General features: G+C 33.9%; 1 protein-coding gene and 1 pseudogene across 1 annotated transcript; one reads left to right on the forward strand and one right to left on the reverse strand.

Moving 5' to 3' along the window:
* Positions 1–1,998: 1,998 nt before the first annotated feature.
* Positions 1,999–4,310, forward strand: LOC114310913 (leucine-rich repeat receptor-like serine/threonine-protein kinase At1g17230). The gene is made up of 2 exons (XM_082921346.1): positions 1,999–3,740; positions 3,973–4,310. The coding sequence occupies exons 1-2, from the start codon at positions 2,042–2,044 to the stop codon at positions 4,308–4,310; spliced, it is 2,037 nt and encodes a 678-aa protein (XP_082777472.1). The 5' UTR covers positions 1,999–2,041.
* A 3,453-nt stretch (positions 4,311–7,763) lies between these two features.
* On the reverse strand, positions 7,764–12,356 carry LOC114310914 (E3 ubiquitin-protein ligase RZFP34-like; annotated as a pseudogene).
* Positions 12,357–12,560: the final 204 nt, after the last annotated feature.

The raw sequence follows: 12,560 nt of genomic DNA on the forward strand, positions 1-12,560 counted from the left end.
AAGTAAAAAGTTAATGTCATTTAAATAAGTCAATAAATCGATAAATTAATTTTTTTTTTCTAATTACCAAAATGTACCTTTCTCTCTATTGGTTCAAGTGGCATGGGAGTACTATACTCAACTTTTGAAATTGATATTGGACCTTTATAATAAAATAATTTTTTTTTTCTTTTTGGACATGCTAGCATTGTTTTTGATAAAAGGGACCTGTTTCATTTTAGCAACGTAAGATTTATTACACTAATAATTGTAATTGTGTCACATTAAATACTAAACAAAAAGTTTTTTACAAAAAAATCATCCTAACTATGAAAAATCAAATTATATGAAAAATAATAGCTACGTTGTTATATATATATATATATATATAAAAGTAATAACACATTAGAGTTGAGATATGAATGATTCATCACTATATATAAGCATACTGCTTATTTATTTATTGTGATAAATCAAAAGCCAAGAACAAAGGTCAATGAATTTGGGCAATTGGATTTTACTTTGTATTTGGTCAAGCATCGTTGATGAAATCAGTATTCAGTCCGTATACCTTCAATCAAAATCAGAGAAAGAAGATATATAGACTGATAAATTTTTTAAAAGTAAAAAAGTTTCGGAGTAAAAAATTTACTCCATGCCAACGGAGTAAATTTACTTTTCGGAGTAAAATTTGTCCTTTGTTCAAATTTACTCTAAAGTGAGAAAAAAAAAAAGAGCAAATAAGTAGCCCAACATAAAGGAAAAAAAGTGTAATTTGTCCAAAACAAAACTAGTCCTAAAATAAAAATTGGAAGTGGTAGTTTACATAATTTCCATTGTCCAGTAAAGACCGTCGGAAAGCAAATTCCATAATTAGGATTACTTTCGGTTTGGAGACTGAAATGCATTTTGTCCAAATTAATGTGATGGTTGTGTGCCCCTCCTAGGGGTTGAAGAAAAACTTTACTTAAATTTGTCAAGAAAATTGTTATGAATTTCTAAGTGCAATTTATGTACAGAAAATGTTGATGTTTTAAAAATGATATATAAATTTATTTTTTAGATTTAATAATGATATATAAATTTATTTTTTAGATTTAATAATGTGTAAATGAGATAATTAGTTGATGATTAAAAAAAATTTGAGAGAGAGTTACCTAGATATTCTAATAAATTACCAAATCATTAAGTTTGAAAAATTAATATAATTTATGAGCTAAAAAGTGTCTACATTTGATAATAATTGAGGTACAGTATGGAAATGGCGCGGAAACACTATAATGAACCATACTTGAAACAGCTTTTTTTTGTAACATTTTCCTCTCAAGCTAGTACTATATCTGCCATCTTATGTGGTGTGTACAACCTTAACTTTTTTCTGTGTCTTTAACAATCAAAGTTGAGAGAGTGGACTGTTTAATTTATGCACATTTTCTCACTTTTTCGTGAAAAATCAAAAGCTGTGCCCAAGCAAGTTTAAATGAATGTGGACTGTTTGATATGTCCCTAATTCAATCAATGGCTCTCTCAAGTCATGGATCATGATTTCGACATTCAGGAAGCTAGAAGGAAAGTTGGTATAATTTTCGCCACAATAACGCCCAGAGAGGAAGACTGAAATAGTTACAAAGACTCTCTTGCTTCACTGACTCCTTGTGCCTGGGTCAATATCGTGAGTCTCACATCAATATTTTTAAAAAGCCTGCTAGAGCTCTGATCTGAGTATGCATTGCATTACATACATGCTCGCATTATTTTAGAGCTACAAAGTGCCATACATACATCAATTTTGAGTAAAAATAACGTATCGCCGCCTTCTTTTTATTCTGCTCTACTCGTAGCACTATGCATTGCGGCTACTAATATTTTCTTAGTGTCAGCAACTGTGAATTCATCATCATTATCATCGTTAGAGGACAAAGCTCTACTCAATAGCAGTTGGTGGGGAAACTTTTCTCATGCAAATCATTGTCAGTTGGAAGGCATCACTTGCAATGAGGCAGGAAGTGTCGTTCGGATTTTCCTTTGTTCTTATTCTTCCCCCCACCGAAAGCTTGAAAACATGGATTGGACTTCCTTCCCAAACCTTGAAGTTCTCGATCTCAGCTTCTGTAACTTAACTGGAAGCATCCCCGAGGAAATTGGTACTCTATCAAAGCTCACCTTCCTTGACCTCTCAAGCAACAAAAATCTTGAAGGTTTACTACCTCTTACCCTGGGAAACCTCACCCAACTAGTAGAACTTCGCATATATTATACTACTATCACTGGTCCAATCCCTTCATGTATTGGTCAGTTAAAGAATTTGGTGCATATGGATGTAGGTGATAATATCCTTATTGGTTCAATCCCTTCCTCTATTGGTCAATTGACTAATCTGACCTATCTCCATCTTTCTTCAAATCGACTCAACGGTTCCATCCCTCAGGAAATAAGAATGCTAAAGAACTTGATTCTTATGGATATAAGTGATAATAACCTTTATGGTCCAATACCTTCATCTATTGGTCAATTGACAAATCTGACCTATCTCCATCTTTATTCAAATCGACTCAACGGTTCCATTCCTCAAGAAATAGGAGATTTGATGCAATTGGCACAATTGAACCTTAGCCATAACCTCCTTACAGGTAAGATCCCATCTTCAATAGGTACGTTGATTAAGCTTAGCTATCTCGATTTGTCATCAAACCAACTTTTAGGCCAATTACCACAAATCGAAGCTCCCAATAGGTTTCAGTATCTGGACCTCTCTCATAATTTTCTTAACGGGCCTATCCCAAAGGAGCTAGAACAGCTTGACCATTTGGAGTACTTAAGATTGAATGACAATTATTTGAATGGAACAATACCAACCACACTTGCATGTTTGTTGCAATTACAGTACTTAAATCTCTCCCACAATAATCTCTCTGGTGAAGTCCCATGCAGTGTTTACTCCATAAACGGTCTTGACTTGTCATACAATCCTCTCAACCATCAAATCCCACAATATGGATATGATTGTCCACCCCTATCACAAGCAATAAATTCTTCCAAGAAAAGGATAGTGATGCTTACTCTTCTCATTTTTTTCCTTATCACAATTTTCCTTAGTTTACTTGCATTTGCGTGTTTTCGTTGTCGCAAGACCCATAAAAAAGAAGCTAAGGAAAGAGCAATGAAAAATGGGGATATTTGCTCGATATGGAATTATGATGGAAGAATTGCATATGAAGACATCATCAAAGCAACAAATGATTTTGACATCAGATATTGCATTGGAACCGGCGGTTATGGCAGCGTGTATAGAGTTCAGTTGCCGAGTGGCAAAGTAGTTGCCTTGAAGAAACTCCATCGTTTCGAAGTAGAGGAGCCTACTTTTGGCAAGAGTTTTAGAAATGAGGTGCAAATGTTAACTAACATACGGCACCGAAACATAGTGAAGCTTTATGGGTTTTGTTTGCACAATAGATGCATGTTCTTGGTGTTTGAGTACATGGAAAGGGGAAGCTTGTTTTGTGCCCTGAGAATTGAGGTCGAAGCTGTTGAATTAGGATGGACTCAGAGGGTAAACATCGTTAAATCAATAGCGCATGCTCTATCCTACCTGCATCATGATTGCAACCCACTTATTGTCCATCGAGACATATCGACCAACAACATTCTGTTGAACTCTGAAATGAAGGCTTTCATTGGCGACTTTGGAACTGCTAGATTGTTATATCCCGATTCATCGAATCAAACCATAATTGCAGGCACTTACGGATATATTGCCCCAGGTAACAACAGTGTTTTTCCTTTATTCGTATTTATTTTTTCAATAAAAAGCGGAAAAAAAATGGCCTAATTTTTTTAAAAATAATATTAGTGACATACATATTTAGTGGCTAACAATTTTTTATCCTAAGTCAATGATAGATAAATATTTCACATAATTATTTGTCATTAACTTGCTTTAAAATTGGAAGTAAAAATATAGAGTTTCTTTTAGTAATCTTTTTGTTTGTGCAGAACTTGCCTACACAATGGTTGTGACTGAAAAGTGTGATGTTTATAGCTTTGGGGTAGTAGCACTAGAAATTATCATGGGAAGGCATCCAGGAGAACTCCTCTCATCATTAGCATTGCCGTCTACACAAAACTTAATGCTAACTGATATCTTAGACTCGCGCATTCCACATCCAACTAATCCAATGGTTGTAAGGAACATTGTTCTAGTTGCTATTGTGGCACTTGCATGTATGCATTCTAAGCCAAGATCTCGTCCAACAATGCTATGCGTATCTCAAGAGTTGCTTGTTTGCAAGAAGACTTTAGCTACACCTTTTCGTGAAATTTCTTTACGATAGCTATTGGATCCAGAAATGGATATTACACAAATAAAGGAATAAAGTCGATGCATGAGTTTCCCATCGGAATAAACATACCCCTTTTGAAATGTTGATTATCATTTTTTATGGGTCTTGGGTGTTATAACTATTATTTACTTATGAATTTTTCACCTACTTTTTTCCAAGTTGCTATTGTTGAAACCTCAGACTGTTGAATCTAGACTTTAAGTAGTGGTAAAAAAAATCCCCCCCCCCCCCTTTTTTGGGAAAATTATTTATAAGTCCTATTAGGGAGACTTATGCTACATATGGTTCTACGAAAAGACTTATGTTCTCATAAGTCCTGTGTGAAGTTTGTAGACACATTTACCCTCAATATTATTTGTTAATATCATAAATAATAGTAAAATCATATATAGGAAATTGAATGTTACCATAGATTAAGTTTGCGAAACGTAACGTGACACCTACATAAACGTAACGTAACGTGACCATATCAGATGGGACATTACATAAACATAACGTGACACCATAACGTGACACCTACATAAACGTAATGTAACGTGTCACGTTCCGTTTTGCAAACTTACTAGGTTTTTGATTTTTTAAATTGAATGTGAAAATATTACTTGTTCGTGTATTTTGAAATTCACATTCACATAGATATGATCTATGGTAACATTCAATTTCCTATATAGGAAATTGAATGTTACCATAGATTAAGTTTGCGAAACGTAACGTGACACCTACATAAATGTAACGTAACGTGACCATATCAGATGGGACATTACATAAACGTAACGTGATGTAACATGACACCTACATAAACGTAACGTGACAGCTACATAAGCATAACGTAACGTGTCACGTTACGTTTCGCAAATAGGATCTTGTGGAATACATTCTTATCTAAATAGGACTTGAGACTCTATAAGAAATTTCACAGGACCTAACATAGCATAAGTGCCTGAAATAGGACTTATAAATAAGTCTCCCCTTTTTTTTTCTTCCTTTTTTTTGGTCTTCCACAAATCCATACTCAAATAAAAAATCTAAACATAGCATAAAATTTCTTATATTTTTCCCGTAGCAAACTCGTACCACAATGAAAAGAATGTTCCCCTGTAGATTTTGAAGTTCAGATATTCATATTGTGTATCTAAACTTGTGTCGATTCAGGAAGTGCATTATCTCTAGGATTTCTTAACATCCCTTTCACATAGAATAAACACAAAGGATCCTGATTGCAAATGTTGGGGAATCCATCTTTAGTAATGCAAGAAAATTTCTGTTTCAAATTTCCACCTTTGTAGAGGACATGTATCATCACTCTATCAAGACCCAATTCTGCAATTATCCACTGCTCAAACTGATTCCATTCATGACATATGAAAAAGGAAGGGAGATGGGGAAAAATACATCGTGTATATTAAACTAACGGATGGATAAAATGCATCAGTTTGGGCTTCAAGGAAAATTCGAATCTTTCAAAAAATAAATTATATAAATTAACTCACCATAATGAAATTTTTGCATATTAGAAGGCATTTTGATGGATAAAAGCCCCTAATTAATTTAGCAAGGATTATTTCCAATCCAAGAAAATAAACAACAAGGTACTGTTTACATTGGAAATTCAAACAGTTCATTTCTTCAAACAAATTATTCATATAAAATTTAATTGAGTGAACATTCAAAAAAATATAAATATATTTTCAAAATCAAACTTGCTATCTATTTTATATATATGACTAACCTCTTGTGAAATGTTCCGGACATGGTAACAACAGCAGCAGGATGGCTATCCGGCGGGGTTGACCAGACAAGCTTCCCGCACTGTTGGAAAATCCACTTTTAGCGGCGCCGCTATAGGTACTAAAAACATCGCTAATTCTTTTTGTGACGTTTAGTACCAAATGTCGACAACGCGGCCGTCGCTATAGCTTTATGGCGTTTGAAAAACGTCGGCATATTAGTATAGGTGGCGTTTTTAAAAATGCCGCCAAATGTCCTACCCTACTGGTATTATGACGTCACTATGATATTTAGCGACGTTTTTGAAACGCCGTCATATCTTTTATTTTAAAAATCTGACTGTTAGATTTAAGGTTTACGTGGCGTTTTAAAAAACACCATGATATCTTTTTTTTTTTTTTTTGAAATTGTGCTAATTTTATGTGATTGAACTAAAAAAATACCTGTAATAAAACTAAATAGCACTAAAAATGATTTTGGCTTCATTTTTGTCAACAATTTGCACCAACATCGCACTGGAACTCATTTGGGCAAAGTTCAAGGCCACTATTGACTTTCATAGAAGCAACCAAATGAGGTCAGAGGCATTATCTCAACCTCCACTATAGCTATCATACGAATCCTCCAGTTCTAATACAAATAAAATTCAAAATGTATACTTTGAAATAATAATTACCAAAAAAAAAAGCTTCAAAGTAAAGTTTTTACAAAATGTTTTCCCAAACAAATGTTCGTACATCAAGCTCCAAATCTTCCCACAACTATCACTACAAGAAATTACATTTTTCGCAACGCAACAAAATATGTTGCTAAAACGGAAAATTCGTCGGCAAAGAGTTTTGCCGACACACAAAGCTACGTTGGCAACCCGTAGGCAAAAGTGAGTCGGCAAAAAGTTTTTGCCGATGAAATTATCATTGCGTTTGTAAAAGTAATGCCTTTAGCGACGAACATAGTCGTTGATAAAAGCCTTCATCCATCGTCGGCAATTTACCTTGCGTCGGTAAAAGTCATTCAAATATGATGATTGGGTGGCACTTTTCGCAACACAAATTTGCATGGGCAAAAACTATACTTTTAGCAACAAACTATGCGTCGGTAGAAGTAAACTTTTGGCGACACATTTACGTCGGTAAATGTTGTCATTTGCCTACGATTTGTTTGTCGATAAAACTTCACTTTTGGCAACTACAAATTAGCATTGGCAAAAAATACACTTTTAGCAACACAATATGAGTGGCAAAAGTAAACTTTTGGCAACACATTTACATCGGTAAATATTGCCATTTGCCGACGATTTGTTTGTCGATAAAGCTTTACTTTTGGCAACGACAAATTGACATTGGCAAAAAATACACTTCTAGCAACACAATATGAGTGGACAAAAATAAATTTTTGACAACACATTTCCCGACAAAAATAATTGAAAATAATTTATATATTTTTATAAGATTTACAGATTTACAAGAGGCATCCCTCAGGCACCACTGTTACAAACTAATAACATTGATAGGAAATCATCTAAAGTTGATGTGCAAGCAAAAAAACACTACTGAGACTGCTTTTAGAAGTAGTGTAGAAAACTTAAAAGAGTAAACTCACTAAATTACCCAAATACATCCAAATTGTGAACCCACAGTAGAAACATCAGATAACAAAATGAAAACATGAAACTAACAAAGATAGGCAAAACGGCACGACAAATCACCCACAAACTTATGCAGCAGACCAGCATCCAGTAGCAGCCGCGTCACAGCAACATTGCAGCAGCAATAGCCCAGCAAGCATCAGCCACCAAGGCAGTGGCAACAGCAGACCAACAGCTGCAGCAGACCAGCAAGCAGCAGCATCAGCCACCAGCAAAAAAGAGGATCTGGTAGCAGCCTCTATTGATCAATGACAACTTTAAAACAAAGCCCAATTAGCTTTTTTTCCCTCTCTCATATTCCTGTGTTGTTTGATCCCAAACCTGCAAAAAAACCTGTACAACACCCTCTAAAAGCACTTAGCAAAGGAAAACAAAAAAGGATATCCCAAAAAATCTAAATCTTTAAACAAACAAACTCATATATGTGTCCATATTAAAACTATTTCCAGAAAGTAGACAATAAAATTAGTTGATTGTTCATGTAAGCATAATTTCCCAATTTCAAAAAGTGCACATACCTAACCTATATCACAAATGCATTATGAATTGGCAACCGATAGCAACCCACTGCATCGATATGTACTAAGATATATCACATTTACAATGTAACTGAAAAACTCTAGGGCTGAAGTTAAAGTAACCCAACAGGGATTTGATTAAAATCCATTAAAATTCAAGGGCATGCCTCGAACCATGATTTTAAGATTTCACAAGGACAATCACTCCGGGCCTAGCAGCACTCATGTGGTACCTAATGTTTTTTTAATATTATTTCCCAGTTGCTCCCCAAAGTTCAAATCCTCGTTTCCACTACTATTGCATTCCTCTTAACTATTTCACACTATAAACCCCTAATATCGAATCCTGGCTTGCACACTTTTTTTTTTCTTCTGAAAAGTATTGCACACAACAATTTATTGTATGTGTTTGACAACCCCCACAGGGAACCTACTAGTTCTGGTAATTAGTGCCTTGCCAATTACTATTTTTTTTTTTTTTTTTTGAGCCTAGGTCTTACATTTGATTAGTTGAGATCATGTGCTAACCTACTTGACATGTGTTCTTAAACATTCATGCATTTCTCCTACGCCTTCTTTTATTTTTATTTTTATTGATGTATGTTTGACATACTAAGTAGTACTCAATTAATTTACATCAATAAACTTTTATTGACGTATGTTTGACATACTAAGTAGTACTCAATTAATTTACATCAATAAACTATTTTTGTTGATAAAGAAAAAAAAGGCTTGTAACAGGGGACTAAATTACCAATCCAATAAGTGCAAAGACTACCAAACTAAGAACGGATAGATGGAATTACCAATAAGTGTTTGCGCAAGGCTGTTATTCTCAATGTAGTTGTAGAACATAATTCTATGATCTTCATCCACGCAACAGCCATAGAGCTTGACTAAATTTTGGTGCTCTATATCTGAAATCACTCTAATCTTTGTCAAGAACTCCTTTACTCCTTGACTTGATTCAGGTGAAAGAACCTTTATAGCAGCAATATTCCCATTTTTAAGCCGTCCCTAACCATCAATAAGCAAATTTTGTTTGAAAACAAGGTGTTAGTCTACAGAAACAAGACCATAAATTAGTATTTTATTATATGATGATAAAGTAAGCATTCTTGTGGAAATATATCAACCAAATATACGCCTATTACCTTATGATCCATGCTTTCTAGAGCTAGCAGGGCATCGTCTTGACTAGTGTACTGAATAAAAGCATACCCCTTTGACCTCTTCGCCTTTTCATCCATAACAAGCTTAACTGTCTGTGCAACTAGATAGAATTAGCAAACTTGAAGCATGTAATGGAACAAATAGGTAGACAGGACACTTTCTTTTTCTTCTTTTCATGAACCAAGGAAAAAAATATATGATTAAGAAGTGCATCTTTATCCAACTCAGCATAGAAAACTGCTACAAAATGAACTCCCAATCCTAATACAATACCAGACCAGTAGTGCAGCAGAACATCAAAACCAGACTCTCTCAGCACTGCCTCACTCCATTTTGTAATCCAAGAGCATAACAAAACAGATCAGCAATGATACACAGAACAGAACCACTAAGTCCCACCTCTCTTCTAATAAGAGACATGATAACATATTTTTTCCATCTAAAATGCTAATGAATTAATAATAAAAAATTAATAAATTTTATATGAATTAGAACTTCCCATCTCATCATGTTTTGACAGGTCATAAGTAGCACAACACTCATAGATTTCTTGTAGAATGATGACAGAACATGAAATATGTAATATAAAAACATTCTACAGCTGTTGCCAATAATACATCCCTAACTAAACCTAGTAGTCTCATTTCATAGAAACAATAAAAGTCAAATCACTTACCCCTAGTTTGTATTTTATGTCAATTTGATGCATATAGTTCTAATTGTATCAATTTTATTTTTGAAATTTTGACATTGTATCAATTTAGTCCAATTTTTAATAACTTTTTTGATATTAGATTGAAATCAAGAGGCAAAATAGATAGATCAACAAGTGAAACTAAGAATCAGTAAATAATCAAAGAACAACATGCTTGCCCTTCCTTCATGTCTCAAATGAAACTGGCCTCTGAATACTTGTAAACAAATGAAAACTACAATTAAATCAGTAAATAATAATCAATGAACAACATGCCTGCCCTTCCCTCATGTCTTAAATGTGCCACAATGTGAAAATTTATCTCAGATGTCTCTCCACAGTCATTGCAGAGGATCCAAACCTAATCAATCGCAACACCAAATTGTTAATACATGGAATGACAAAGTCAGAGATACGTAGAGTTGCAGATTAGCTATAATATGACATCTTTACCATCTTATTTTTGTACAATTGAGGCATGGGTGTCGAAGCAACCTGAATTTTTTTTTGTTGAACAGGTCAATCGGGATACAAACCCATGTTGCAAATAAATACAATTAAGGTAAGTATAGCATGATATCATTGGTATACCTCGTGATCAAGCCTTTGCCACACTTGAGACATGTCGCAATATCATTTTGAACAAACGAGGCATGAATACCTACAAACTTGAGTTAATATGAAAGGTATTTGCAGAGAAATATGAGTTTATTTAAATAAGGAAAATAATATAGTTGCTCTATTTTCTCATTTACTTACTGTAAATGTTGTTCCATCTCATTCACACATTGCAAGTGTATAGTGTGCCCACAAGGCAAGACTGCGATGTCTTTTGTTGTCTCAAAAAGATACTACATAAAGAAATGGATCAACTTAGCGTGAACAAACAGTTTGCAGATTTATTCTTGCCTTTTAAGTTGTTTTCAAGTTTACCTCAAAACAAGCAGGGCAATTATGGTGCATTGCTTTTTCTATGCAGATATGCGAATCCTTCATCAACCTTGAATAGCAATAATCTGAAGTAGAAAGAACAAATTTCCCGAAGCCATCACTTCATGAACAACTTTTTTGTAGTTTTTTTTGTTATTTTTCCCAACAGAAAGAATGATAAAACAACCATGAACAACAAAAAAGAAAAGGGTACTCAAATGCTATTCATATAGGTGCTTACCACATTTATTACAATGGAAAAAGTTCTCTTTGCCTCCAGTTCTGAGATTTGAAAACATAACAAAAATTAATTAGATAAAATGGAATTCATTAAGAAAGTAACTATTTAAAGTACTTTAAGGTGGTGTAGCCAAATTAAATATATATATATATATAAATTGAATTCGTTATGAAGGAAAATAAAACTAACTAAAATGCATTATAAGGGAAGTTAGAAAAGAAAGAAACCAGAAGAAAGAAGGGGGTGCAGAAAAAATATGAACTGTAACAGAAATGAAAAGAAAATGGAATAACATGATAACGATTTTAACCTGCAGATTCCACATTTATCACAATGGTATTGATTCTTCGAAACCTAGAGATAGAAATCGTATTGTTTACGCAAGTATATAATAACTAGGCGTGAATTTTTTTTTGAACAAATTCTAACAAAGAGGCTTACATCATCGTCAAAAAATTTGGATTTTGAGCAATAATACTTCCCCATGCAAACCCCACATTGGATGCAATTTTGTTGAACTTGAAATAAGAAGGTAGAAAGCTTAAAACCCATTGCATGAATTTTACTTTATTCCCACAATTTTCTTGGCCTTTTGATAAATGTAGCCCATATGGGAAAAGCATTGCTCACTTTCTACCTTGTTACTAGAAAAAAATAATAATTCTAGTGCTTTTACTTTTATCATCATGTAAGCTTTTCAGCGAGGAGACTTACATCTTGTTCCGTGTGACACAATGAGCAGATGACCTAAATACAAATATAGAGCACACACAAATTTAGATTAGTGTTTGAATTCTATGTTATAATCACTACAAACATTAAGTATATATGTAAAAATAAATAAATAAATAAATAAATAGAAGAAAAAGAAACCCGGGTTGCAAAATATGCAAAAAAAGATATGAAAAGTAACCAAGGAAAGAAACAAGAGATGGTTGATGAAACCTTATCCACAGGGAGTTGCATCTTGTGATTTAATTTAACCCATATCGTTTCCAGGAAAAACTACATTTTCAAAGACCAAATGCTGTATCACAGAATCCATGGGATCTCAAAATAGCCCCAAAAAATAAGATTCCCATTTTCAGCACACCACCATTCCCATTCTCAATCAGAACCACTATTCCTTAATCAAGAGCTGTGTGGCTGCATGAGTCACTAAAGTAGGAACAAGTACAAATAAGCATATGAAGTGTTATATGCTACAAGATTGGAACTCAGGAAATGTCTTTAATGCCACACGTTAGATGATGAAGAAAAATTGTAATCAATAAAAACAGTAAATGTCCTGAGACCCAAATAATCATAG

This window comes from Camellia sinensis, chromosome 1 (genome assembly GCF_055761805.1).
Source record: "Camellia sinensis isolate YWXY chromosome 1, ASM5576180v1, whole genome shotgun sequence".
NCBI classification, from domain to species: Eukaryota; Viridiplantae; Streptophyta; class Magnoliopsida; order Ericales; family Theaceae; genus Camellia; species Camellia sinensis.

What these genes read in the sequence shown, in the direction of transcription:
- LOC114310913 (XM_082921346.1), top strand. Translation starts at nt 2,042, where the DNA reads ATGGATTGGACTTCCTTCCCAAACCTTGAAGTTCTCGATCTCAGCTTC. An exon ending in TTACGGATATATTGCCCCAG is followed by an intron (nt 3,741 to 3,972) that starts GTAACAACAGTG and finishes TTGTTTGTGCAG; the next exon opens with AACTTGCCTACACAATGGTT.